Raw genomic sequence first — 27,901 nt, 5'->3', positions numbered from 1 at the left:
AAAGGAGGGTGGGCTGTCTGGTTCCAGAGAAGCACCAGGCACAGGGTACTGGGAAGTCTGGAAAAGACAAGGCAAGGAATTAGCTGGCAAAGAGGAAGTCTTTCAGTTGCACCATTAGCTGGCAAAAGGTGATTTGACAAGCTGCTAGAGACACAGAAGAAGCTTTGGAAAGATGGAGTACGAAAAGCCCTTCACACTCCCAAGCTTTTTCACCTGACTTGTTTCAGAGTCTGCAGTTAGCAGGGAGGGGAAAATTTTGGAACTGTATCATTGTTTTTCACTGGGCACTTCTGACGTGTTCAGGCAAGTGTAGCTGTCAGTTGTCATCCTTCATTTTCCCATGGTATCTGGAACTGAAATGAGGGCAAAACTCTGGGGCACATCCTTAGGGGTTTTACTTTTTCCCAAGAGCTCACTTCGTGTCCAAGACACTTTCTAAAGGGTCAAGTGAAAGCCTTTTCTGGGAGGTGGAACTGCCCATGTTGCCCACCTTTGAGACTGTCATCTGCAGAAAAGAAATGTCCATCTTGGGGCCTTTATGCAGAGCAGCTGGTTTCCCTCAGGTTGCTGCCACTAAGTAATTCCCATCAGCAGTGATGGGAACAGAAGGGAGCTTGCTCAGAATAGTTTCTGCTCTAAGGCATAGCTGTGTTTCCCTCAGCATCCCTACCAGGGAGATAAGGAGATCAAGGGCACAAGAGCAACAAGTGCAGGTGTCTTCAGCAAGAGGTGTCTCCAGTGGCTGTTGCCCAGAGAGGCAGAGCTGGGGAGGTGTAAGTGCTGCTCATACTCCATCCTTCTTTGCACCTTGTCAAACGCCCAAAGAGCGAGCAAAGGGTGTCATTCCTACAGACAAGCCTTCCTAAAAGGAGAAGTACTTCTTTCTTCTCTCCTTCCTTCCCTTACTGCCTCCTTTTGAGTTTCAATATTGTAACAATTGAAATTAAAAGGCAGGTGACTACAATCCTGCTTTTTATCTGCATGACCGTCCCCTCTGATGTGTAACTTTGCACTGTTCCCCAGTTTTGCTTGACCTTCCAAAGCAACCCATATAACTTTTTCCCATCACTTTCTAACCACTCATTCTCCAGGCCTTACCTGACTAGAATACCAGTTTCTAACAGTTTTCTGTTTCCATTTTCCTGTTTGCTGTGGCTTCTTGTTCCATGACGCTTGCCATCTGAAGCTCATGCAACAGGTATGTGACATGGCTTCTGCTTTCTTTCTCTCTTGGTGCAGAGGAAGAATGTGTACAAAGAAATACAGAGCAAACAGTTCACACTTGGTGGCCAGGATGTGGTCCTGAGCCACAGACATCAATGCAGTGACAGCTATTGATGTCACTTATTGAGCTGGTAGGAAACTGGGTCTCTTATATATAGATGCACATACATAAAGTGCATATATACATAAATGTGCACACACATATACAAGTGTGTAGTTATATACGTATATGGAAAGAAATTTTATTTGCTTTAAATAAATCTTAGGTTAAAAAAAAGGGTGGTGGAGGACTCTGGGAAATTAGCATCCATTTCTTGAAATTCAGTGATGAATTTCTTTAGCAGTTCAAGATTTGAAGAATGTTGAATCTAAATCTGTAACTGTTCAAGAAACATAGATTTAAAAAAAAATGAATGGAGAAATTTTATTTGTGGTTAAAATTGCATCAAAACTGAGCTTTAGGAAACATCAACCAGCTCTAATAAGGATAACTTAGTGGGTGACTTTTTAATGTGGTTTTTATTTGTAGTCATATTCTCGTTTTTCAGTAACATTTAGAACCCCATAAGATGCCCATAAAGATATTGGTTTTATTTCTCTCTCATTCTGTAATTTCATCACTGTGTATTCTTACCCTGTGTGCTTGGAAAACCTCAAGGATGTTTTAAAAAAAAGTCATTTCTGTTTTAATTTTCTTCTTCATTCTCTTCACTGCATGATGTTGCCACCCACAGAAGAGGTCCAGGAAGAAGGTATGTGGAAAAGGACACCTCGGCTCTGCTCTTTGCAGGGCTCAGTGTAGAAGAAAACAACAGGCGAGAGAACGATGCTGGGACAAGGGATGCCTCACCTGAAAACACTTACTTCCCCTGAGCCTCTACATTTCCACATGAGGATCAACTGGTTTAGGAAGGCATCTGAGGAAGTTTTGGGGTCCCACCATGGGTCCCCCATAAGTTGTGTATCCATCGACATCTCCACTGGTTTTGGGGAGGGAATAGCATGGGAAATGTGGGCACCATCCCCTCCTTCAGGCCGCAGTAGGCTCTGAGGCTGGTTTTCAGCCCTGGGTGTTGGTAACACCAGCCAAAGAGCAGCTGAGGCCTATCTCTGAAGGTCTATATCCCATATCAACTGGTTTCTCCTGCATAGCTTGGCAGATAACGATCAGATGGATTTTAAAGTCAAAATCTATCTGTGGCAAGGTATGCGTGTAGCCACATGTTACACAGTACATATTGTATAATATGTAATATTATATATAGTATGACATATATATTATGAGTTATAGACTATAATATATAGTATTATATATAATATAAATAATAACACCTGCATTCTGTGGTGTTATTAGTTACATCTGTGAGGATACTGGCAAATAACTCAGCTGGCTCTCTGCAGGGTGTGTGGTGTCTGCAGGACCAGGAAAGGGGCTGGAACAGAAACTCACCCTTTGTACTTCATTTGTCTGGGGCTTGGTGCTCCGATGAGGAGCCAAAGGGTGGGTTGGTTCCCTTTGCATTTGCAAAGCTTTGTTCTATGGGCATGTATGAAAAACTCATAAACCTGTTTATAACAGGGGCAGATTAGCTCTGAGCAGCTGACAGGGTTTTTGCAGAGCACAGGTCATGAAGGATTTACATTTCTTGTATCCAGGCACACTCTGGTCACCTGTCTCCATTTTTTTTTCCCCTCTCTATTTCACATCCCTGTATGTTTTATACATCCCCTATTGCTTTCACATACTCTTTAGTCTATCTGCTCTTATTTTCCATCTCATTGTTCTGGCTCTCAGCCTATCCCAGCTGCTGGGGCTCATGAAGAAAGTATGTGCCTTGGCCTTCCTCATCCCTTCCCATCATCACCTTAGCACTGAGAGGAATTGAAGTGTGGGAAAAGGGGAGCAGGACACAGTCACTGTGTTGCCTATGGTTCCTACCTTTCCTCCAAAACCTCCCCTGCTGTAGTCTGATCCTCTCACTTGCTGCAGCTAATTTCTCATTCCTTCTCCTCCTTGCCCTTAGCAAATCCCTTATCGGGATTAAACTCTACCCTCTGGCCCAAGAGATTATTCAGTCTGTGCATGAATGTGCCTCCCTCAGTGCTTCTTTGCATTCTGTTCTCTGGTACTTCCCACCTAAAGGGAAGTACTCACCTACTTCCCACCTTCCATAGGGAAGGTAATGCATATTTAAAACAAACAAGATCTGATGTGGCCAGTTAAATCAGGTTTATTCTTTATCCCCCACCCCCCTGTTCTGTGCAAGTACAACGTTGTCTTGTGGTTCCTAACGTTCTTGTCTTCCTTTGCATCCTGCTCTGTGACTCTTCCACTCACTAAAGGTCATCATGAGGAAGGTACGTGAGATGACTCCCAAATTCCCCTTGTACATAGTGAGTTCAGATGTGGCCAAAATGACTAGAGATGTTAAAGGGAAACAGGAGCTGAAAATAGACATAGGAGTGCAGATTTAAACTTACAGCTGTGTTGAGTGCTGTTCTCCCATCATGTTTGTCTTGACACTTCATGTTCTGATGATACTGTATAGTAATTGTTGCATGAAAGCAAAGTGTCAGGGTGCTGGGAAACATAAAGCCCTTGTGCAGTTTGGATTCCCTGTGCTCTGAGGCTGTGTGTGCCTCTTTGGGAGGCACAAATTTTTGGACCTCATGTTGTGTTGGGCCAAGTGCTGGCCAACCTGTGGCTGTGCCCATGGCTGGTGTTCCCATGGCAGCCTTTCCTCATGTCCATTCCTTAGCTTTGATGCCTGTTGCATAACAAAGCAACTGGCCATTCTATCTATATTACTTAGCATTAGAAATGATTAAAGATGGCTTTTGTCATGTTGATATAAAGAGCTTCCTTCTCCTCTTGGTAATAAGTGCATACTTAATGCAGTAAGGTTCATTAAATACAAATGACATCGCATATAGCAGTGTAAATTAGGGTTTACGCTCATAGTATCCCCAATTCTCTGCTCCCTCAGTTTCAGTTGTGATTTTTGTATTTGTATTATTATATTTTCCCCCAATACTGTCTCAGAAATCCCCCACCCCCTCTGTTTTGTGCAAGTTCAAGGTTGTCTTGCAGTTCCTAACGCTCTTGTCTTCCTTTGCATCCTGCTCTGTGACTCTTCCACTCACTAAAGGTCATCATGAGGAAGGTACGTGAGATGACTCCCAAATTCCCCTTGTACACAGTGAGTTCAGATGTGGCCAAGATGACCCAAGATGTTAAGGGGAAACAGGAGTTGAAAACAGACATAGGAGTGCAGATTTAAACTTACAGCAACGTTGGGTTCTGTACTCCCTTCACGTTCTGTCTTGACACTTCATGTTCTGATGATACTGTGTAGTAATTTCTGGATGAAAACAAAGTGTCAAACTGCTGGGAAACCTAAAACAGTTGTTGGTATTAAGTGTATGCTTTATCCTATAATGTGCATTTAAGACACAGTGCTTATACTGCTACTTAATTCAGGTTTGCATTCATATTTTCTCAGATTCCCTGTAACCTGAATTTCAGCAGTGATTTTTGTATCCATGTTATATTACTTCCCCACAATGCTGTCTCATAAATCCCCTCCCCTCTGTTTTGTATGGATGCAAGCTTGTTTTGAAGTTCCTAACTTTCTCATCTTCCTTTGCATCCTGCTCTGTGACTCTTCCACTCACTAAAGCACATCATGATGAAGGTATGTGAGATGATTCCTACACTCCAATTGGTCAGAGTCAGCACTGATAGGGCCAAGACGATGTGAGAAGTCAAAGGGAAATAGGAGCTGAAAACAGACACAGAAGAGCAGAATTGTGTGGGTTCTGTACTGCCTTCAGTCTGTGTTCACACTTAATGTCCTAATGTTGCTACGAAGTATTTTTTGCATGAAAACAAAGTGTCAAGGTGCTGGGAAACAAAAAACTCCCAGGCAGCTTGTAAAGACTTTCCTCTAGGGCTGGCTGTATCTCTTTGGGATGCACAACACCTTGGACCTCCATTTGTTGGGCCAAGTTCTGGCTGACCTGGGCTGTGCCCATGGCTGGTGTTCCCATGGCAAACTTTCCTCATGCCCATTTCTTAGCTTTGATGACTGTTGCATAATAAAGCAACTGGCAATGATTTCTTTGTTATTTAGCTTTGCAAATGATTAAAGATGGCTTTTGTCATGTTGACATAAAGGACTGACTTGTCCTCTGTCTGTTGTCATTAAGTGCATGCTTTATCCAGTAATGCAATAATGTGCATTTAATACTAATGACATCCTATACAACAATGTGAATAGGATTTACGATCATAATTTCTCAGGTTCCCTGTAACCTCAGTTTCAGCAGTGATTTTTGTATCCATGTTATATTACTTCCCCACAATGCTGTCTTAGAAATCCCCTCCCCTCTGTTTTGTATGGATGCCAGGTTGCCTTGCAGTTCCTAACTCTCTTGTCTTTCTTTGCATCCTGCTCTGTGACTCTTCCACTCACTAAAGCGCATCATGAGGAAGGTATGTGAGATAATCCCTAAATTCCTGTTGTTCACAGTAAGCTCAGATGTGGCGAAGAGCACATGACATGTCGAAGGGAAACAGGAGCTGAAAATAGACATAGGAGTGCAGATTTAAACTTACAGCAATGTTGGGTTCTGTACTCCTGTCACTTCAAGTTTGGTCTTGACTCTTAATGTCCTAGTGATACTTTCTAATAATTGTTGCCTAAAAACAAAATGTCAAAGTGTGAATCATGAAACTCTTAGGCAGTTTGGACACCCTGTGCTCCGAGGCTGCGTGTGTCTCTTTGGGAGGCACAAATTTTTGGACCTCATGTTGTGTTGGGCCAAGTGCTGGCCAACCTGTGGCTGTGCCCATGGCTGGTGTTCCCATGGCAGCCTTTCCTCATGTCCATTTCTTAGCTTTGATGCCTGTTGCATAACAAAGCAACTGGCAATGATTTTTATATTACTTAGCATTATAAATGATTAAAGATGGCTTTTGTCATGTTGATATAAAGTGCTTACTTGTCCTCTGTCTATTGGTAGTAAGTGCATGTTTTATCCAGTAATGCTGAGATGTGCTTTTAATTCAATCGGCATCTTATACAGCTGCTTATTTCAGGTTTATGTTCAGAATTTCTCAGGTTCCCTGTACCCTCAATTTCAGTTGTGATTTTTGTATCTGTATTATTTTATTTCCCCTCTATGCTGTCTCAGAAATCCCCTTCCCTCTGTTTTGTATGGATGCAAGGTTGTCTTGCAGTTCCTAACGCTCTTGTCTTCCTTTGCATCCTGCTCTGTGACTCTTCCACTCACTAAAGGTCATCATGACGAAGGTACGTGAGATGACTCCCAGATTCCCCTTGTGCAGAGTAAGCTCAGATGTGGCCAAGATGACCCAAGATGTTAAGGGGAAACAGGAGCTGAAAACAGACATAGGGGTGCAGGATTATGCCTTCAACTGTGTTGGGTTCTGTCGTCCCTTCAAGCTTGGTCTTGACCCTTAATATCCTGGTGATACTTTGTAGTAATCCTTGCATGATAACAAAGTGTCAAGGTGCTGGGAAACTAAAACCCTTGAGCAGTTTGGAAACCCTCTGCTCTGAGGCTGTGAGTCTCTCCGGGAGGCACAGTACCTTGAATATCCTGTTACATTGGGCCAAGTACCAGCCCTCCTACTGAGCTGCGCCTGGCTCATTTTCCTACGACAGCCTTTCCACTTACCCATTCCTTAGCTTTGGTATCTGTTGTGTAATAAAACAACTGGCCATTATTTCTATGTTATTCAGTTTTGCAAATGATTAAAGATGAAATTTTCTAGGCAGTCATCTCCTGGTATTAAGTGCAGCTTTATGCCACCAAAAAGCTGTAGGCTTCAGCTTGAAATTCCACTGTAAACCTGAGCAAGCTTTGGCAGTGTGAGACTGTGTGCTTTATCCAGAAATGCAGTAATGTGTATTTAAGACAAGTGACATCTGATACGACCACTGAAATCAAGTTTATGGTCACAATATCTCAGATTGTCTGCACCCTCAATTTCAGTAGTGATTTTTCCATCTGTATTAATTTATTTTCCCAAAATACTGCCTCAGAAATCCCTTTCCCTTTGTTTTATGTGTGTGTAAGGCTGTCTTGCAGTTACTAACACTTCTGTCTTTCTTTGCATCCTGCTCTGTGACTCTACCACTCACTAAAGCACATCATGAGGAAGGTACATGAGATGACTCCCAAATTCCCCTTGTACAGAGTGAGTTCAGATGTGGCCAACACGACCCAAGATGTTAAGGGGAAACAGGAGCTGAAAACAGACATAGGAGTGCAGATTTAAACTTACAGCTGAGTTGAGTGCTGTTCTCCCATCATGTTTGTCTTGACACTTCATGTTCTGATGATACTGTATAGTAATTGTTGCATGAAAGCAAAGTGTCAGGGTGCTGGGAAACATAAAGCCGTTGTGCAGTTTGGATTCCCTGTGCTCTGAGGCTGCGTGTGCCTCTTTGGGAGGCACAAATTTTTGGACCTCATGTTGAGTTGGGCCAAGTGCTGGCCAACCTGTGGCTGTGCCCATGGCTGGTGTTCCCATGGCAGCCTTTCCTCATGTCCACTTCTCAGCTTTGATGCCTGTTGTATGAAAAAGCAACTGGCAATGATTTCTGTGTTATTTAACTTTACGAATGGTTAAAGATAGCTTTCTCCATATTGATGCAATGGAATTTCTAAGCTATCATCAGACAATCGTAAGTGCAGCCTCATGCCACCAAAAAGCTGTTGGCTCCAGGTTGTAATTCTACTGTAATCCTGGGTGAGCTTTGGCAGTGTGAGATTGTGCTCTATCCAGAACTGCAGTAATATGCGTTTAAGACAAATGACATCTGATAAGGCCACTTAAATCAGCTTTACCTTCTCACTATCTCTACTAGTACTCTCATTTTCAGTAGTGCTTCTTTATTTTATCCACATTATTCTATTTCCATGCAATATATTCTCAGACTTCCCCTCCCCTTAATTTTGCATGGGTGCAAGTTTGTTGTATGGGTGTTGTTCCTAACGCTCTTGTATTTCTTTGCATTTTGTTTTGTGACTCTTCCACCCACTAAAGCTCACACTCATGTGGAAGTTATGTGCTATCATTTGCAAATTCCTGTTTATGTCTGGAGCAGTAACGTGTGCAGGAATTCCGGAGGTGGCCGAAGAGGAGAGGATGTGAAAATATCCTCTGCATGACTGCTGGGAGCTGCTTCACTAGTGTAGGACAAGCTATAATAAGTACTAATTGCTGTTCTGATCTAGCTGACAGCCTCCTGATAGCTCTCCTGGCTGGAAGGCAGGGGGACTGAACAAGATGTGAAGAGCATGTGTGTTTTACACTGAGCTAAGTGCTTTGTCCACACCAATGCCTTCCATAGCTTGAGAAGAGAAGGTCCTGTACCGCATGCTTGTTAATGGAATGCATCAGTTTTTAGCTGTCACTGTTGCAACAATTTGTCTCTCCAGCAGTTGCATGCTGTGCTGGATTGGATTGGGTATTGCTTTTATTGCCCTTGTGCTCTGATTTCCTTAACCAGGCTGTGTGTGTGGACACCAGTTGGGGAAGGGATTGTGCCACATGTCACACACCATCACACCTGGTTTTCTAAGGGTCAGAACAAGTAACATCATTTTCGCTGCAATGTATTTATAGAAAGAAAAAAAAAAAGCACATTCAGAAAAAAAAAAAGATGTGGTTGTTTGCTTTTTTCCCCCCACCACTACACCACTATTGGTATTTTCATGGGTTAATATGCATTTTGAGAACATGGGGATAGCAAGATTGCTATTGGGCAATTTTATAGTGTGTATTAAATGCCAGATCTGGCAAGGCAGAGTGTATGATTAGCAGAATGGTAATACAACATGCCCACCAGAGCATCTGCCCACCAGCCCAACTCCACTGACCTTTAAATGCCCCTCCCAGCCCCTCTGGATGCCCACACTTGATCTCATGAGCTTGAGAGCAGGAATGTGCTCTGTTCACTGCCCTGCACTGGTGTGCCCCATATAGCTGGTGAAATCCTGGCTACTTGGGAAATAGGTGCCAGCTCCTCCAAGCCCACTGATTTCTGCAGGGGCTGGGATTTCTATGCACATGAATAAGGGCGAGTTGTCTGTGCCCTTCTCACATGTTCAAACCTACGGATCCTAATGGACCTGACTTTAATACAAGTTAATCCATGTTCCAACTGACGGTACTTGATTTTTAACGTGACTGTGTCATTCACCTGCATCTCACCCCCCACACCCTCCCTCCTGCCACAATTTTCTGATCAAAATCCATTTCCCTTCATATTTCTCCTTTAATCTTATTAATGTCTTTTATGCCTTTAATCCCCTCCACCCTGGCTAAAAAACCTTGTAACTTGTTTGTTTCTTTTTTAATGATCCTCTCTTCAGTGCTTTAATTCTCTTATTTTTCTTTGCATCTCCTCACCTGCTACTTTCCTCTTAAAGAAGTCCATCAAGAAGGTATGTGACTTCTGAATTCCTCTGCGTCAATGCGAAGGGTTATTGAGTGCTGGAGATTCAATTGCGATTGGCCATTTCACAATTGGGTTGTGCTCTGAAATAGGACAAAGTGGAAAGATAAAAAAATAAAAATAACAATTAAAAAAAAAAAAAAGAGAGAGAGAAAAGCCTGTCAGTAACTCTGATATTATACTCAGGAATTCGAAGATGGTGGAAGGACCAGATAAAAGCACAAACATTAATGATGAACTGTAACTTCAGCTTCCTTACACCTTCCATCAGTAATATTTCCCTCTACTTTGTAATGAATAATTATGAGGACGAGCTAATTGATGCATGAAAAATGTAATATCATTTCTGTAAACAGCATTCTAAAGTGTCAGCTGCAGCGATGGTCATTGAGTGGACTCAGAGACTTCCTCGGGCTGCTGACAGGGAAGTTACAAGGTTTTATTCTGTGGAAAAGCAGCAACTGAACTTGTAGCATCCTCTGCAGTGTGCAAGTGATTCTGTGCCATTTTGGGTAGCTTTCTGAGGCCAGTCACATCTCAGTGCAGCCCATCCCAGATATTCCCCTTTGCTGTCTGTAAAAGGATGCCAGCTCAGCTTCCTTCAGTGTCTGAGGCTGGGAGGGATGTCTGATTGATTTTGCATGACTGAATGCTTCAACAAGTGCGTGTGTGCTGCTTACCAGCTCCCTCCTATTCTCACATCCTACTCTTCCCATTTTAGCTATATTTGTTCATTCTCACCTGCTCCTAAATCTTTTCTGAGTGTGGCTTGCCCAAGCTGGGGCACCTTGCTGCCATACCAGCTGCTCTGCATGCTCTTCACCTTCTTCCCCTGCAGCCCCAAGCCAACTGAGCAGCTCCCCGAGTCCTGCGTGTTGGTCTTTAACACACTTAACGGCTTGGAACCTGCTCAAATTATTAATGAGATATGATTAAGTTAGGCCTTACCTACAGCCTTCCCTTGCCTTTTCCCTTGGAACTGGCTGTCTGTAACAGAGAGGAAGGTTTATAAAGGAGATGTGAACACAGTGAGAGCCTCTGGCAGCTCTTCACACTGCTCTGTTAGTATTTAGATTCTGTGCTATTAATGCTGCCTTTGTCTCGCACATCTCTGCTGTTGTGTCCTAGGTCCTGCATGAGATCAGAGCTATTGCTGTTGTGTTTCTTGCCCTGTTTCTGTTGCTTTTCTTCACTGTGGTGTTTCCTATCTAACCAACAGTGCATGCAATATCTAAATCCCTATGTGTTAATCTGAGGCATTTCTGCACATAGGAATTTGAAGATGTTGAAACAAACCGCTCATGAAGGATCAATCCATCCCCTAAAATTCACTATCCCAGTAAGAAACAGAAAACAGTACTTGTACCTGCAGTGGCACCTTGCCAAAAGATTAGGAGAAACTCTGTGTAGGCCTAAATATTTCCTTTTCTGTGGAGCTAAGCCCCAAATCTGCCAGTGGTGGATATCAGATGGGGCAGCTTCAGAGGGAAAAGGAAAGATGCACACAGAGCAAGACTTCCCTGCAGTCACTCTCATCCCCTCATACTTACACTCTCACAAAGGCATGCATACAGCTGAAACAGGTCGCACTGCACACTTGGGAAACTGTTTTATTTAAACTTAAGGGTCATGGGTGATACTAAAGCTGTCCAGTATTTCTATATTTGCATGATTAAATGGCTGCAATCCATCAACATTCAAATTCCTTTTATCCTTCACTTCTATTACATCTCCTCCCTGTGTTCTTCACACTCCACTGTAAATGCTCTTCTCTTCCACACTTATTAACACTCTCCCTATAACCTAGTATGTAAAAGATACCTCTGTCAACCTGATCTTACCAAAGTTTGAGGTGATCCCTTCCTGAATAACTTCTAATTCTTTTATCTTCCTTTCGTATCCTTTTCCCCTGACACCTCCTACTAAATGAAGCCCCTGCTCCAGGTATGTGATTTAACTTCTAAACTCCCCAGTGCCTGCCTGCCTGCTGGGACAGCATGCATAGGAATTGAATACAAGGTGACAGGAGATGATAACCAAGCTGTTAATGATAACGTGTACCTTGCATGCATTTTATATATATTTTTTGTTTCTCTTTTTTGGAAATGTTATTAAAAACTGGGCAACACATATGCTATTGTGAAAGGGTAGATCAGCAGAATGCATCTTTGTGGAATGGGTTAAATCTTGTGCTATGAGAATGAATATTTCATCCTACAGTGAAAGCTTCGTTTCAAATCTCAGGGCAGAATTTGACCCATTGACTAAACATAGGAAACATAAATACAGAGAGATTTTGCAGTTTTTTATGCCTGCTTTGCAAAATATTCAGTAGTGCATGCATGGCTGCAAATCAAAAGCTGTCCCTCAGATCTGCACCGCTAATCAATTCTTGCCTTGCTGAATTTCGAGGAATGAATTGTAGACCCGCACAGACTTTAATCAACATTTTCTTCCTCTGAAGTAATCAATTTGAAAATCTCCATTGCAAATGGATGTGAAGCAGAGCAGTAAATTTAGACAACCATCCAGACAGTCTTCAAGGAAGAAAATGACATGGGCCACAGATCCATAACAGAGAACCGAGCTTCTCTGAAAGTTAGCTGAGTGCAGATGATGAGTTACAGCAGGTATTTCAGCAGGTTACTAAACACATCGTGTTAATCTGAATGGGCTGGAATGCTGCTGTAGAAAAGGATGGATCTGATAGTGCCTTGAAAGTGCTCTGTTCATGTGCATATTTCAAACCAAGGTAGACCTTGGTACACCGTGCTCTCATACTGTGCTTTATGCATAAAATGCTCATAAGTGCTTTGTTTAAAGCATTGCACTGTTACCATAAATCATTTTCACTTGATCAAATTCTTTTCCTTTCCTGTGACTTCTGTTTACATGCTATTTCAAATGTAATTAACTTATTTTATCTCAGGTTTACTTCTCAAAGTTATTTCCTTTTCCTCTCTCTACTTCTCCGCCCCTTTGGCTTGAAAGCTCTTTTGCTTTGTGGAATAACAGGTTTCTCGTTCTCATTCTCTTATTTTCCATTGCATCTTGTTCCATGACACTTCACACATGAAGTTCATGAGCCAGGTATGTGACATGACTTCTGATTTACTCTGTGTATTTGCAACACAGGTGTGAGTGTGTGTGAACAGGAGTCCTGGTCTGGTAGAAGAGAACAAAGCAAGAGAAACAAATATTAACCGTAACGATCCCTTTCAGCTTTCTTCTCCTTTAATCTCCCTACTTACTACTACTTTAACCTTACAGCATCTTTAACTCCCTACAGCCTCTCCAGATACCTTTTCTCTTTGCCTTAATTCACTAATCACTTCATCTTTTCCCCTCACACATTCCCTTGTTTCTTTCTCAGGCTTCCAAGAACTTTAAATATCTGTTCTGTTTTCTTCCTTTTTTCTTTCTTCCCATTTCCTGTCTTTCCATCGCTGCCCACACCATGACACAGAAGAAGCCCCTGAAGAAGGTATGTGATGATACCTCTAAAGACTCTCATCCTTTTTCTTTTTCAGAGCTGGGGAAACAGTGTTGAAAACACTGACCTTGTTCAAGAGCACAGGTAGCGTGGGAGGGAAGCAGCCTCTCTAGATGGCTTTGGACAAACTTGGAGAAAAGGGTTGTATGTTTGCTAACCAAAAATGCTCCACAAAATAGGTACAGCAGTGTGGATCCTGTGGTCTTAGCTCCACTGCAATGACCTCAGGCTCTTTGTTCTTTGGAACTTGTGGGTCAGCACATCCCTTGGGTATATAAATATGTATATATATATAAAGCCCTGACTAGATAATGACCACTACATGTGGCTCAGCAGGGCTCAGGTCTTCTTCATGGCTGCTGCAGTTTATTGTCCTGGAAAGACAGAATGGAGAGACAAAAAGGTGTAAGAGTGAGTCCCTAGATGATGGTTCAGGGACTTGGATATTTTGCTCCCATTCACATGAAAGCTTCTAGCTGCTGTTTGGATGCAAGAAGACCCAATATTGTTGGATTTGGGTATGAGTCTGAATATGGAGCTATTGCTTTGTCCTTACTTCTACATAACTAAAGCTGCTGCTTTCATAATAGACATTCAGGAAAGTCTACAGAAGATGGATATGTTTTGTTCCTGTTCTCATAACACCTGCCCTTGAGCTCCTTACAGGATGATGCTGGAGACCAGAAGCACAGTACTTCAATATCAGATAGAAAAACAAAGTTTCTGTCAGGGGGAACAAAGATATTTGTTGAGTTCAGTTTACAGCTAGTTATTTCCAGGTGTGCTGGGCAATGTAGGGTGGAGTACATTACAGATCACACTTTTAACTGTTGGGAACCATTAAATGAATAATACAAATCTGTACTTACATAACTGGTTCATGATTTGGCATTTTTCTAGTGGGATGAGATACCATACCAAGCACAATTGTGTCTGGCTAAAACGCCTTGCAAATGTACTGCAGCTTACTATTGCCTTGTATTTACGTGCGGCTGTTGTAAAGACCTAGACACCCTTCTCTCTTTGTTTCTTCTTTTCATTCGATCTCCAGAGAGCCCCAGGTTCCCAGTGTAGTGGGGAGGGAACAGGGACGGCTGCTTTTAGGACAACAGTGCTGGTTGTGGATTGACTACTGTGCTTCTTTTCTTTTGCTTTTATCCTTCTGTCTACAGCTGACGAAGAAGGCGGATACTATGATGGTAGCTCGCTGTTGTCTTAGGACAACAAAGTCATCTTTCTAACATCTCACCCTTTTTTGTTTGTTTGTTTTTTGTTTCTCACCTGATTTTAAACTCAGGAACTGGGCCAAAACCTCACTGCCGCAAAGAATCACTCACTGTGTATATCCAGTCACTCTTGGGAACTCTGTACATCCCCACTAGGGTAGCAGGTGGTGAAACCCAAGACCTAGAAACTTGTTCTGTTTTTTCAGATAAATCCCATGTATCAAATCTTTCATTATCATAACCTTTCAACCCAAATAATTAGTCATGCCTCTCTTAAATTCCATTGGCATGATTAAAAATGAAGCTTGGCCTTGTGTGGATATGCCTCTCTCATCCACCCTTGAAGGTCAAGCTCTTCAGGCTGGAATCTGCAGGTATTTAAATTTCTGCTCCAACCACACATTTAAAATGGTCCTTAGCACTGAACATACAAATAAATTTATTCAGACTTAGTGGAACAATTCATTTGCTGCTTAAAACAGTAAATTTTAAAAATTCTGGTTAAATAGGCCCTGGAACACATAGATAGAAATGAGAATCTCGAAAGAACCAAACCTATGAAGGGACAGTTTTGCTCTGGTATGCGGGCAAGTAACTCCAGCCCCCAGAGCAAAATCAGTTTAAAGGAATAGGAAGACTCTCATGGACTTCAAAAACCTTTGACATAGCTAAGTTGTGTTCTGATTGCCTCAACCCCTGGATTGTTTGGCCAGATGTTTCCAAAGACAAAGCCCAACACCACTGGGAACGATTTTTCTTTTTCTGTGATTTCTTGTTTTGTTTTTGTTTTTCACTTTGTTCGTTTAAATTTTCTTGTTCACTTTTCAGGATTTTATTTTTCATTTTTTAATTCTAGGGATATCTTCTGAGGACCTTTCAGAGCCTCTCACAACACTTTTCACTTCAAAATGGGATCTTTTCCTCTTTCTTTCTCTCCTTTTTCTTCCCTCTTACTTTTTTAATAGCATACTGTTTTTCAAGGACACACTGTGGGTTAGAGATGTTGTTTCTCAGCAGTGGGGCAAAGGAGGGTGTTTAGGAATTTCTGATTGAAGCAAAGGCAGGTCAGATGGATTTGCATAAGGAGGACTGTGGTGGGAATATCTCACAGACTGAGCAGGAGAATGTTTACTGTGCTGTATGTTGTCTTTGAACCAACTCTTTTGGAAACCAGAAATTCAGAGACTCTACCTCTAATCACCATGTCAGTGAACTTGGATTTCCAGTGGTTCTTGCCTTCTTTAGGCAGGAATGTGTATGGGGATTTTGTCACAGCCCTATGCTCCATGGGCAGAATGAGCACAAGATCAATCAAAATCCACCACCAAGGACAGGAATTTGCTACGAAAATTCCTGTGTATCAATAAATTTTGGCCCAGTTCCTTGACTCTCTCATGAAAGATGGGGTGTCTCAAAAGAAATCACATCTCTGAGCTCCTTTTGGTGCATTCAGTATGGACCATGCTGGATCATGCACTGCAAAGGACATCTTAATTACTGCTCATTTTTAAATAAATCCTTCTGTTTCTTCATTTCCCCCTTTTCTGGTTTTCTGGAGGCACCTTTAAATATCCTAACTACACCTTTTTTTTTTTTTCAAGAAAACTAATCAACCTTTTATACATACATTTATTTATTTTTGACAATTGTTTGTTGGTTTGATTACATTGAAAATGCTGATTTGGTGGAAGCTGAAGCCAAATTCACCCAGTCATTGACAGACAGATGTCAATCCTGGCACTCAAGGTCAACAAACAAAATCCATTGTTTCCTCTCCTCTTTTTTCTCTCTGAAGTGTTACTAACTGACAGCCTTAAGTTAAACAGGAGTGTTTATGAGAATTACCTGGCTATGTCATGAGGGAAGGGAATCCTGTGTGAATTAACATCCCTGTTAGACTGGTTAATCGTGACTACTTCCACTGTCCAGCTTGAAGAACAAAAATAGAACCATGTAACCTATGTCTTAATAAGCTCACTGGCTATTTGAAAAGCAAAATGATTTGAAAAAATAACTGGAGAAGCACAGAAGTACATTTTTGCCTATTTTTCTTCAGGAGTGATTTGTGGCTTCCTTTATAGAAGTGTTCTCAATCTTTTCTAATTACATGTTGTGTATCTTATTAGCACTGCTCTGGCATTTAGAGGCCTCTGCTGAAGTATGTTTTAGTAGGCAATGTTCTTATAGTAAGTGAGGAAAATGCCTACCTCAGAAATTTCATTTCTGAAATTGATATGTGAGAGAAAAGAAAGCTTTGCTTCTGATCTCCTTTATTCATCACTCACATCTTTTCTCATAATTATCCCAGTTTCTCATTTTCAGTCACTTCCTCCATCTCTGATTATCCAATATCCTTGCAAGCATCTCCACTAAATATTTTCTAGCATCAGTTTTTGATATTTTCTCCCTCATTATTTTTGATTTTTTTAATTCTCTGTTTCCATTCCTATTCACAGTTTCCCCAGTCAGTCCCAAAGTGGATGCAAATGAGCACTTGACAAAATTAATACTATATAGCATAATGTAATACATTATATTCTATTAGGTATTATAATATCTTTCTCTATCTTGATACGTATAACCAGGCATTCACTCCTGAGGGAAGCAGGTTTCATTTTTCCTTTACAAAGCCACCTGTTTTTACCAGGTTTAATAGGCTGTGAGCTTCTTACCTCTGTTCCTCCCACTGAACCAACACAGGGAAAGTCTTGTACAGCAAAATCCAGCATCCCTGAAAGTTCAAACGTAGCATGTGGTTATGAAAGTCAATCTGAGCCTCTGTGAGACTGGGCCAGAATAAATATGTAAGTTTAATTCACTTCTATTTGTGAGAATAACAGTGCTGAACTTATTGGCATTAGACTTGGGCTAATATCTAAAGTATAAAAGGCATAGCAGAGAGGGGGATTGATCACAAGCACAGATGTTAAGCAAGAAACTCCTAAAGACAGCACGTTTCTGAGAGCCAGGAAAAGGTAACTTGTTGCAGGGAGACACCTCTGACTGCCAGCCTCTGTGATGGCTTAGCCCTCCTTACAGGGTATTACATCTTCCCTGGAGATGCAAAGATTATTTCCATTACCACTTATGGAAATTTTGCTCACTAAGAGAGGATGGTCTTTCCAAGCTGGGTTTGATGGGCACCACATGGTACAGAAAAAGGAACATTCTCCTCATGGCATCAAGATATCTCCAAGATATGTGTCTTAAGCTGTCTTAGGAGCCCGTGGGCACAGAGAAAATACACGGCATCAGCCTTTTTTTCCCTCCTGGCCTCCATGTGAGGCCTTTAATTTAAATCAACCAAGCCTATTTTATCAGTGACTCCATTACAAATCCAAGCTAACTTCAGTGAATGAAGGGCTGATTGAAACAGGCAATGTTTTCCTCCACCTGAATGCCCAGCTGTCCTCCTTAGAAGTCGGTCAGGACATTTTGAGAAAAATAATTCATCATTTACATGAAATCATTTACTGCCTTCCAGATGCTACGTTTGGGACTTTTATACAATCTCTTGATTCTTTTCTGCCAAATTCTGTTTTAAGGATAAAAACAGATTCACTCCCAGCAGAAGGGGTATGTGAGCCTGTATATTTCTTTTGGAAGTGTTTGTGATTTAACCAGTTTCTTTGGGATGTTTCCCCTAAGATTGAATTTCCCTTCCCTCCTTTTACTTTAGCAGCTGGCATGATCTCTGTTGTTCTAACTGTTCTCCTTCTTTTTCCCTTCCTGTTTTGCTCCATGTTTCCAAATACAGAGGAGAAGCCCAAAATAAAGTAAGTATGAAGGATAGTGAAACCTTGTGATCGTATTTCTGATCCAGCAGAAGCCTGTAGTGTCTGTTACACAAATGGCCATCAGAAAACTTTGTACAACCCTCCCCTCATGCAGTTCTCTGTGTGCCTTTCCAGTACGTTTGCTCCTGCCAGGGGACACCTTAGCAACAGTTACTGGCCAGGGTCTTCAAACCAGTTCATCATAGAGTTGGGGAAGTGACAAACTGTCCATGTCCCACAACTTGCAATGGAAATGAGGTGTCTTGGCAGTAAACTCTTTGTGAAAGCATGTAGCTGGGAGCAACCCTGATTGCTGACTGCTGGAGGAATGGCAAATATTAAGCTGGGTTGGCTAGAACTTAACTATGATTTCCTAAAGATTACCTGGCTCTGGGTTCCAGCACTCTGGAACCTTTCCTTTCCCACTCTGCTAAATGCCCAGAACAAGAGTGCATGGATGACAACCTTGTGAGCCACTGTGTTTCTGTCTAGTAGGGAATGGCCATAGATTTGGAGAATGGAAGACATTTTCACAGATGACTTCCTGTTCTGCACAAGCCTCCAAGAAGTTCAAGGGTCTCTAGTGGTCTCTGGACTTGTTTTCATTTAACTTGCTGTTTCACAGCTCTGCATCTCCATTAACATCTCTCTTTGTCAGCATCATTCTCAAGGGCAGATCAGTTCAGAACATGCCTATTTTCTAACATGAAAATCCTTTTTTTTTTCTCTCTTTTCTCTCTTCTCTGTCTTTTCTCACTTTTTTTTCCCCCCTCTTATTTCCCCTTTCTGTTTTCCCTTTGTCTTTTTATTATTCCTTTTCCTATTCCTTCCCTTCTCTTCCATTTTGATTTTGTCTCTCTGCAGGCTAACTGCTCCTAAAATACCGGAGGGTGAGAAAGTAGATTTTGATGTGAGTATTCCTGAGGCTGTATGTGTTTGCTTGTCAGTACCTGAGCTGTATGTATGTGCAAAACCACATAACTCCATCTGTATTGAATATAACTGCAGGTACTGTCCAGGACAGAATGAATGCTTGCTGGTATTTTCCATTAAAGGCTGCCCTCTCCTCTTTGAAGGTCTATGGATACATTTGTGGCTAATATGGCCAAGACAAACTCTTTATTACTTATTTGTTTGTTTGTTTGTTTGTTCTTACTTCTTGAATGTTTGGAGCAAAAGGAGCAAGAGGCTTAGGATCTCTAAGATCCCCTGTCACACTGCTACAAATGATCCAAAAGTTACTGAGAAGTTTGAAATAAAGCAGGTCTGTGCTCAACTGTTGCTGAGAAATTCCACCTGAAATGACAACAAAAGATTAACAACAGAGATTCAAATACTTTCCTAGAAAGTTGACATGAAATTGAAAAACTTCTGGTATTGAAAATCCCTGCAGAAATGTCTGCCTTACTCAAAAATGCAAGGGCATTTTTAGGTAAGGTTCGCATCCCAGTACTTTGGCTGAACTTTGTACATAGGAGGATACTAAGCCAAGCTAAGGATAAAACTCTATGCAGTGAAATAGAAGTTGTGGATTCTGTTCCCTTCTGGGTTTCTGACCACCACCTGGGTTGGTCTCTGACCTGCACCAACACGTACTGAATCCAGCCCATAGATAACTGCAACACTTTCTGCTTTTGTTTCTGTATGTGCTGGCAGAGTGCTGGGAGTCTCCAGGCTGTGTACCTAGTGCACTACAGGCTAACTGAAAGCTTTTCACTGCTCTTCTAGGACATCCAAAAGAAGAGGCAGAACAAAGACCTGATTGAACTGCAGGCTTTGATTGACAGCCACTTCGAGGCCAGGCGTAAGGAAGAAGAAGAGCTGGTTGCCCTTAAGGAGAGGATTGTGAGTCCTTGTATTGCTCATCAGTGGTGCTAGATGACAGAAAGATGAGAATTTAAACCATTGATCTTGTTACTTTGGTAGTGTTGCCATGCACAGGAATGATTTACATCACCCCCAGATTGCTTGTTCTCACGTCTGTTTTCTCACTCATCTCCATTTTACACCTGGTATTTGCACATCAGTCCCATCCTGCACATCCTGGCAAGGGAGCCGATGGCTCACTGTGTACCAAAGCTCTTGGTGGTGGGGACTGCAAGAGGCAGGTGAAGCCACATGGCTGAGTTCAAGCCTTTGTCACTGCTTCTTGCAGGAGAAGCGCAGAGCTGAGAGAGCAGAGCAACAGAGAATTCGGGCTGAGAAGGAGAAGGAGCGTCAAGCACGGCTTGCGGTAAGCATCCTCGTGTCTCTTTTTGTTTCAGCATCTAGGTGGAGGAGATTTCTAGAGATGGAAAGAAACTACAGGTTCTGTCTATCTCAGTCCACAGAAGAGATGACCATCCTCTTAAAGCAAGGGTGGGACATGAGAGTTGCCAGTATTCACATGTATTTTACCTGATCACACTCCCTGTAGTAACACAGGTTGCTAGAGAGACTGAGCATCTCTCCTAAAGTAACTTGCTTCTTTGTCTTGCACTCTGCAGGAGGAAAAGGCACGGAGAGAGGAAGAAGATGCCAAGAGAAAAGCTGAGGATGATCTTAAGAAGAAGAAGGCTTTGTCCTCTATGGGTGCCTCATACAGCAGCTATCTGGCAAAGGTAAATGCACAGATCAAGTGTTAAACCACTGGGTTGTCAAGAAAGAGTCTGTATTATAAGCTGAGAAAAAAAATTGACTTTCCTTCCTATGGATTCCTAGCAACTTGTCCTACATGCTCTGTTAATGAACTTATTTTGTTCAGCCTGCGTTTCTGCAGTCTGACATGAGTTGATGTTTTGAAAATAGGCTGATCAGAAGAGAGGGAAGAAGCAAACAGCTAGAGAGACAAAGAAGAAGATCCTGGCAGAGAGGCGCAAGCCCTTGAACATTGACCATCTTAATGAAGACAAGCTGAGGTAACATGCTTACCCTCACTTACTGTAATGTAATCCACTGAAATTTGGACTTACTGTCCTGGGGTCCTCTCTAGCAAAAGAGTGAGGGAGAGGAGGAGGCTTTCCTTGAAATTCTTCAAGGGACAATATCAAATTCTGCTTTTCCTTGGTCTGAAGAACAGAGGGGAAAATGAGACATGAGATATTATTGAAATGGCCTGTCAGTCCCATTTAGAATGTCAGCCAGTGGACTAGGCACAAACTTTAAACCCAAATCTGAAGTAAGATAAACAAGCTCACAGATTGATTTTTACTATCACAGTGTACCCGGGGTAGTTAGAGCTGCTAAGTTATGAGTAAGAATACCACTGAGGCTGGAGCCTTGGGAGCTGAGTGCTCAGGTGCAGAGCAGTCTTCACTTGATGGCCTGGGCTGTACACACTGGAGTTTAACTTTGGCCCTAAAGCAGATGCGATTGTACAATAGAAGCTGCTGTGCTCATCTCCAAGGCATTCAGACATTCTTCCTTTTCATCTAATTCCCCTGGACTCTTCTTTATCCTTACAAGTTAAGGGGAAAATTAAATCTGGCAGAAGCATATTAGTGATGGGTACATGCAAAAGTAGAAGGCTAAAAGATTCTCATCTGAGGAAGTGTGACCTTGACTAACTTTCAGAGTTAAGTAGCTTTCAGAGGCCAGAAGAAGTTGGCAGGATAACGCATGAATGGAACTGAACAAAATGTAAAATTAGGTAACTATTAGCCTCACTAATAGTGATGTGAAAACTGCAGAAAATACATGATGTGATGTGTTTCTCCTCTTGCCCTTTCTCTGTAAACACATAGGGACAAGGCGAAGGAACTGTGGGACTGGTTATACCAGCTGCAGACTGAAAAGTATGACTTTACTGAGCAAATAAAGAGGAAAAAATATGAGGTGAGTGGAAAAACCATTTTTCTACTGATACCAGCTCCAAAACACTAAAATCTCCAAGAATTCTCTAGCAAAAGCTACACAATGGCAAAATCATTTGATTCTTCAGTGACCTTTTGGAATATTTAAGCAGAAATGCACCTGGAACTATAATCCCCCTGAAGTACTTGGACTGGATTTCACATTTGAGGCTGAAATTTCATAGATGATCCTCAAGGCTTTCAGTGCCCTCTTGGAAAGCCAGTGTCAGTGGAAAAATGCACCTATTCAAGCACACTTTGTTTATTCTTGTTTATCTTCTAGGTAACTGTGGTACAAAAAAATCAGAGTCTCAATTCACTCATTCACTCATTTCCATCACAAAGTAATGTTTTTAAGTGTCTTTGATTTCACACTTGAATGTATTAAGTTTTATACCTGTCCCAGACAGAATCCCTGTGAACTGAGTTCTCTGGAGTTACTGAAACCTTTCTCCAGACGGGAGCATCTGACTGCATTGTCAAATGGTAACATAAAGTGGATAGGTTTCCTTCACAACATGTTACCTACACCAGGTTTCAGTGGCTGAGAAATCCTACTGGTTCACTCTGTCTTGCTCTACTTTTAACTCCCAATTACGCAGGCACTCACTGACAGGGAATGAGCAACACCAATGTAATTATCTCAATCTCTCTTAGATTTTAACAGTACGTTGCAGGCTGCAGGAGCTTTCCAAGTAGTAAGTACGATGAACTTGTCTGTGTAACAGCAGCAGCAAAGGCTACCAAATGCATGAGCCTGCAGCATGGTCAGAGGTCAGTGCCGGACAGAAACTGGCACTTGGCTCCAAGTGCAGAGAGAAAAAAGAAAAATGCATCTTGTGTGACTTCCTTTACTTCCTTTTTCTCTCCCTTCGTGTTCTTTGAAAAGAGCTGAAGTAATTTAGGAGAAGAGTCAGGATCTAACAGGGTTGTAGCTGAAGAACTGAGCATGTGGCCCACTCAGTTCATCTCTACAAATAATTCTCTGTCCAAACCTCTGCTTTTAGCTGTGTGCAGGAATCAACACACCTGAGATAGAAGCAGAAGCTTAGGGATGCACAAGAAGCATCCTGAACCCCATAGAAAAGAATGGTATGGAGTGTGGGAAGGTTCTTCACCTCGTGGCTTAATGGCTAGCCAGATCCCAAACACTGAAGAGGGCTGGCTTAAGGATAACAGGTCATCTGAATGTTCAACAGCAGGAAATTAGGCAGTGGCAGGTGTGTTGTACATGTTATGGTAATGAAGAATCTATGCAGACAAATGGAAGGTAGTCGATAAGGAAAATCAAGGCCGTGGAATGCAAATAATGGCAAAGTACAAGGAAAATGCACAGCTGAGGTGTTAGAATTGGGAGATTCTAAGGGAAGGAAGTGAGGAGAAAGGTAAGTGAAAACAGCAAAGAGAATGAGGGAGAGATGAGTGAGGATGAAAGGGAGAGATGAAGGAAGGAATGGGAACACACAGGAATGGAGCTGTTCTTTGGCTGTAGAATCCGTTGCTCTTTGGTGCTTCCTTGGAGAGTGAGTGTAATAGTCACTATGGCAAGGTTGTCAGTGAAGGTAAGTCTTAAGTCCTTGGGTCAACCTGAAGAGAGAGCTGGTTTTCCTCCACACTTGTGAAAAACAGCCAGTTACCACAAACAGTTTAAACTGCTGCAGCAGATATTAAAAATTCCACGAGTAAGTACAAAAGCAGCTGACGAGCTGCTCTTTCCTTCCTTGTATTGTCCTGTTCCTGCTAATGTTTCAGTCTCTTATTTTGTCTGTTTGCCATGGAAAGACACAACCCAGGAAATATCAACCCAGTTGTTGGGCCAACCTGAATGTATGACTTTTTACTTTTGTTCTGCACGAGGGGAATATCAAACACTGCTTTAAATATTCATATGCTGGGTCACTGGTTCTTGGACATGCAGAGGCAGTGGAAAACTTTGAAGCATACAGAAGCAGGAGCAAAATGTATGTCTTGGCCAGAGATTTTTCCACATGAGAAAAGCTAGGTAGAACCTTGACTTAGTTACAAATGAGATGGTGAGGAGGCAAAAGAGGACTCCCTGTCATACTCTCATTCTCTGGGGCTTTTCCACTGCACTGGAGGTCCACTGGAGGGATTTCAGTAATGAGTCCAGGCCTATGGGCCAGCATTATGATGCTAAGGCAGGCCAGAATGTGCTTATGCTGCAAAAGGTAGGTGTTTGCTTTCCACGCATCATGTTGAAATCTAAGTCTACCCACGGCAAAGCAAAGTTAGACAACATCTTGTCAGACAGACGCTCCAATGGCTTGCAGTCACCAACAGAGCTTGGGAAGATGTTCAGAGCCTCTGCTCCAACATTTTCCTCTGTGGTTGTTCAAGCTCTCCTCAATATGGCCATCTTCAGCATCTTTAAAATTAGATGAGTAGCTCTAATTAAATGAGTGACTAAGCAGGTGGTGCCTTCTGCAGGCTTCTCACCTCCTGCTCTGCCAGCTAACAAAGATGTTCTGGTAGAATATATGGACTCCACTCCTGATGTCCCCATCCAAAGCTTATGTTTTTCCTAACATGTAGGAGTAGAGAAAGAGTGAGAAGGTGAGATCAACTCATACCTCATGGGGTGAGGCCATGAAAGAGCATTCCAGTTGGTCAGAGCGACGCCTGTTCCAGTTCATCTGCCTGCAGTTTGACTTGTGAGTTTATGGTAGATCAATTTGTATGGATAGGGACTTTACTAGAAAGGACTATAAAATTCTAGCTCTTCTTTCCCTTGAAATGTGAAATTAGCTTAAAGATTTATCACCAAGGAGCAACGTTTCTCTCCTTTAGGAAAGAGTAAGCTTTTATCTCAAAGGAGGTACTAATTCCTATCACAGGCACCTGTGATACACAGTTCCCAGCACTTCAGCAGGTAAAAGTCTCCTCTCTGTGGTGGAACAAAGTTTCTTTATCCCTAAAAACCCTAGTCATGTGTGTTGTTTTCAGATTGTCACTCTCAGGAACCGGATTGATCAGGCTCAGAAACAGTAAGTACCCATATCCCCTTCCAAGCTCCTGGCTGGGGATATCCTCTAAGTGTTCAAAGTAGTCACTTCAGCCTCAACAACAACATTTTCTTGTTGCAATGAAATGAGGCTAAAGATGGAAGGATAACTCCCATTCTGCCTCACGCTGAGAAAATGAAGGGCAAAATGAAGTGAACATAACAGCTAAATAAAAATCACATTTCTTCATGCCATGCCTGCACAGTTTCCATCTGCTAATTCCTGGGATTTTCAAACGCCTGATTGAGATGCTTTGAATACACAAGGAGATCTAAATACCTTGTTTACGAAGGGTAAACAAGTGACTGCTAAGAATGGTGTGTAACAAAACTAACATCACAGGATTGTACTGTTACAAGTTCTTTTCACTCATCTCTCTCCTCCCGCTTTCCTTCTTCATATGACTTCTATTTAATCTGATTTTTCTGAGTCATGTCTTTAACTATTTTACATGTTTGCAGTGAACTTGTGGGAGACTAGGGCTAGAAGAAACCTGGAAGCTAGAGCATGTAGAAAAGTAACGGACATAGAAGAGGAGCTGCAGAGAAGCAAGGGAGAACTCTGCACTGATGGGATGTGGTCTTCTCAGTGCTTCCTAACCTAAGCAAAGCAACGTCAGGATGAAATGCTGGTCTGTGATGACATCTTTGGCTGATAGGAGTGACAGGCACTGCCTCCCCACCTCACCACATAACCTTGCCTTATCAGATGAACATAGCACTGGGAGCTCAGTTGTCTGTAGGTGCCAAACATAAGACTGGATCTCCCTGCGGTATTTTCTGTACAGAGCTGTAGACTGATAAACCACAACAGAATGTGCACCTGCAGAAAGGTGCAGTGGTTTGCTGCTCTTTTGAGGGACACTGCAACCTCATAACTGTTCCCCAAAAGATATGATACATTCTCAGCACAATATTTGAAAAGGTTGCACCGGGAAGTCCACAGCTCATGAGATTTCTTTGTATTTGAATTTCTATCCAAAACAGACTGTAACATTCCGAAGCAATGTCTGCTGGTGTGTTATACGAGGATCAAGTGATCCTATTGCTTCAGATTTTTATTAAGTCTCCTTAAGCACATTCTAAAGGTTAGGCATAACATCAAACACTACAGGCGTTTGTGGAGATAAAAGGGCTCTGCCTTCATTTGAGGAGCTATAGAGCTCCTGCACTGGATTTTGAACCCGTGGGGAAGTTGGCAAAAGCAACACAAAGATGAATTTAACAGAAGCAGAAATCTTTCAACTGTCTCTCATGCAAAAGTTCATTTTTCAAATAGGTCAAGTCTAAGTTGGTCTTAAGGTAAAGTATCCACTATATGTACTGTCTGTGTCACTGTGTTACATCATTCTATAAACACAGCTAGCAGTCTTGAACAGATGGGGCAGTGCTACAAAAATCTGCCCAGATATGTCTTCCTCATCTTTCTCCGCTCTGAAGAAATCAGTGGTTCTGAAGCAGGTATCTTTAACGACAGCAAGGCCCTACTACGCTGTGCCTGTCCCCAACCCCATGTTCTTCCAAGTCAAAGATGTGCTTCAATTTTGCATGTGCTTTGGGTTCAAGAAGCAGCTTCACTGTCCTGTGTGTGTGAGATGGGTTTGGTGGTGTGCTGTGCGCCAAAAGCCAAGACTTTGCCAATGGGAGCCAGTACAGAATCTAACCCAACTAACTTCATACCTGGTCCCTCTGTGGCTCCAGGTGTGCCAGTTTCTCAGTCAGAAGGTAAGTGGCTTGCATGCAGGATTGTTCCTCTCTATGCAAGAAGATAATGTTTGGAGAGAATTTGCTTTGTGTGGGGACTGTAGCTGGACTGCTCCCACGTACAACATGAGCAAGATTGGAATATTGGGAGGCCTAAAAACTTTGAATTGTTTTGGAGACTTGCTCTAAGAAAGAAGTTATTCTGCTTGTGCTAGAGCGAAACAGTTCTAGTTGTATTTAAATTACCATTCAACCTGTTATCTTAGTTACCAGATAACTAGGACTGGGGAACTCAACAAGAGCTCCCTGATGAGAAGAAAATTTTATTTAGAAACACATTCAAATCCAGATCAAAGCAGATCTGAATTCAGAAGACTTCAAATGTGTGGCAGGATAGTCTTGTTGCTTAGTTCTGAGATTGGTTGGACTTCTGTCCAGTTAATGCAGGAATCTGGAAGGGTCCACCTCTTCCAGGAATGCACATCCTGGCCTTCTGCTAAGACTCAGAAATAGAAAATCTTTCCACAACATCCACAATGTTTTTCTCGGGATGTGCTCGATAATGGGTGTGCCCAGCATGTGAAAAGCAAAAGCAGCTCCATGCTAATCTGAGAGTCAGAAGTAGAGTGTAGAGTGTAGGGCAGTAGAGTGCCCTACTGCTTCCTTCAAACTGACATGTTTTCCTTGCCTTTTGTATTGCAGCAGCAAGAAGGCAGGAGCCAAAGGCAAGGTTGGTGGGCGCTGGAAATAAAGAACCAGGCAGAATGGCCCTTAGTGATGTGCCGAAACCCTGCTGGTCTCTTCCTTCTTCATTCACAAACCACTTGTGTTCCCGTGCCTCAGCCATAACTAAAATTGCAACATCAGCCTGGGTTGGCTATTGCTGCTGCTTTTCTTCTTCCTGGAAGGGTCTGGTGGCTTCCTCAGTCAACAGGAAGCAGGTTCCCTTTGGAACTGGGGAGACTCCTTGCTGGCATCTTCAATTCCTGCTGAGCATGTCCTTTATCCTCCTGACACCAGCCCTACGCTGTCCTGTAGATTGCTGTGTACAAATCTCTGGATTCTGTAAATAAAGCGCAACCAGTACCTACTTCAACAACAGTTGAATGATGTTTTGTATTTTACTTAACGGAA

The 27,901-nt window shown here is 42.2% G+C and overlaps 1 protein-coding gene across 23 annotated transcripts; it reads left to right on the top strand.

Annotated features, from left to right (window-relative positions):
• The first annotated feature begins 1,927 nt into the window (after positions 1 to 1,927).
• TNNT3 (troponin T3, fast skeletal type) lies at positions 1,928 to 27,868 on the top strand. Of its 23 annotated transcripts, XM_048948006.1 has the most exons (18): positions 1,928 to 1,976; positions 3,568 to 3,582; positions 4,374 to 4,388; positions 4,905 to 4,919; positions 5,705 to 5,719; positions 6,525 to 6,539; positions 9,691 to 9,705; positions 11,649 to 11,660; positions 13,183 to 13,200; positions 18,193 to 18,211; positions 19,076 to 19,121; positions 19,940 to 20,056; positions 20,367 to 20,444; positions 20,698 to 20,811; positions 20,999 to 21,108; positions 21,934 to 22,024; positions 22,699 to 22,739; positions 27,470 to 27,868. In XM_048948006.1, the coding sequence occupies exons 1-18, from the start codon at positions 1,940 to 1,942 to the stop codon at positions 27,516 to 27,518; spliced, it is 822 nt and encodes a 273-aa protein (XP_048803963.1). In that variant the 5' UTR covers positions 1,928 to 1,939; the 3' UTR covers positions 27,519 to 27,868. The 23 variants fall into 23 exon arrangements, with proteins under 23 accessions (XP_048803963.1, XP_048803964.1, XP_048803966.1 ...); XM_048948007.1 differs by lacking the exon at positions 9,691 to 9,705; XM_048947988.1 differs by lacking the exon at positions 22,699 to 22,739 and adding an exon at positions 25,006 to 25,046 and having other exon boundaries at positions 1,944 to 3,582.
• The last annotated feature ends 33 nt before the right edge of the window (positions 27,869 to 27,901 follow it).

This window comes from Lagopus muta, chromosome 6 (genome assembly GCF_023343835.1).
Source record: "Lagopus muta isolate bLagMut1 chromosome 6, bLagMut1 primary, whole genome shotgun sequence".
In the NCBI taxonomy this organism is placed as follows: domain Eukaryota; kingdom Metazoa; phylum Chordata; class Aves; order Galliformes; family Phasianidae; genus Lagopus; species Lagopus muta.
This window is presented reverse-complemented; position numbering and strand designations above follow the sequence as displayed.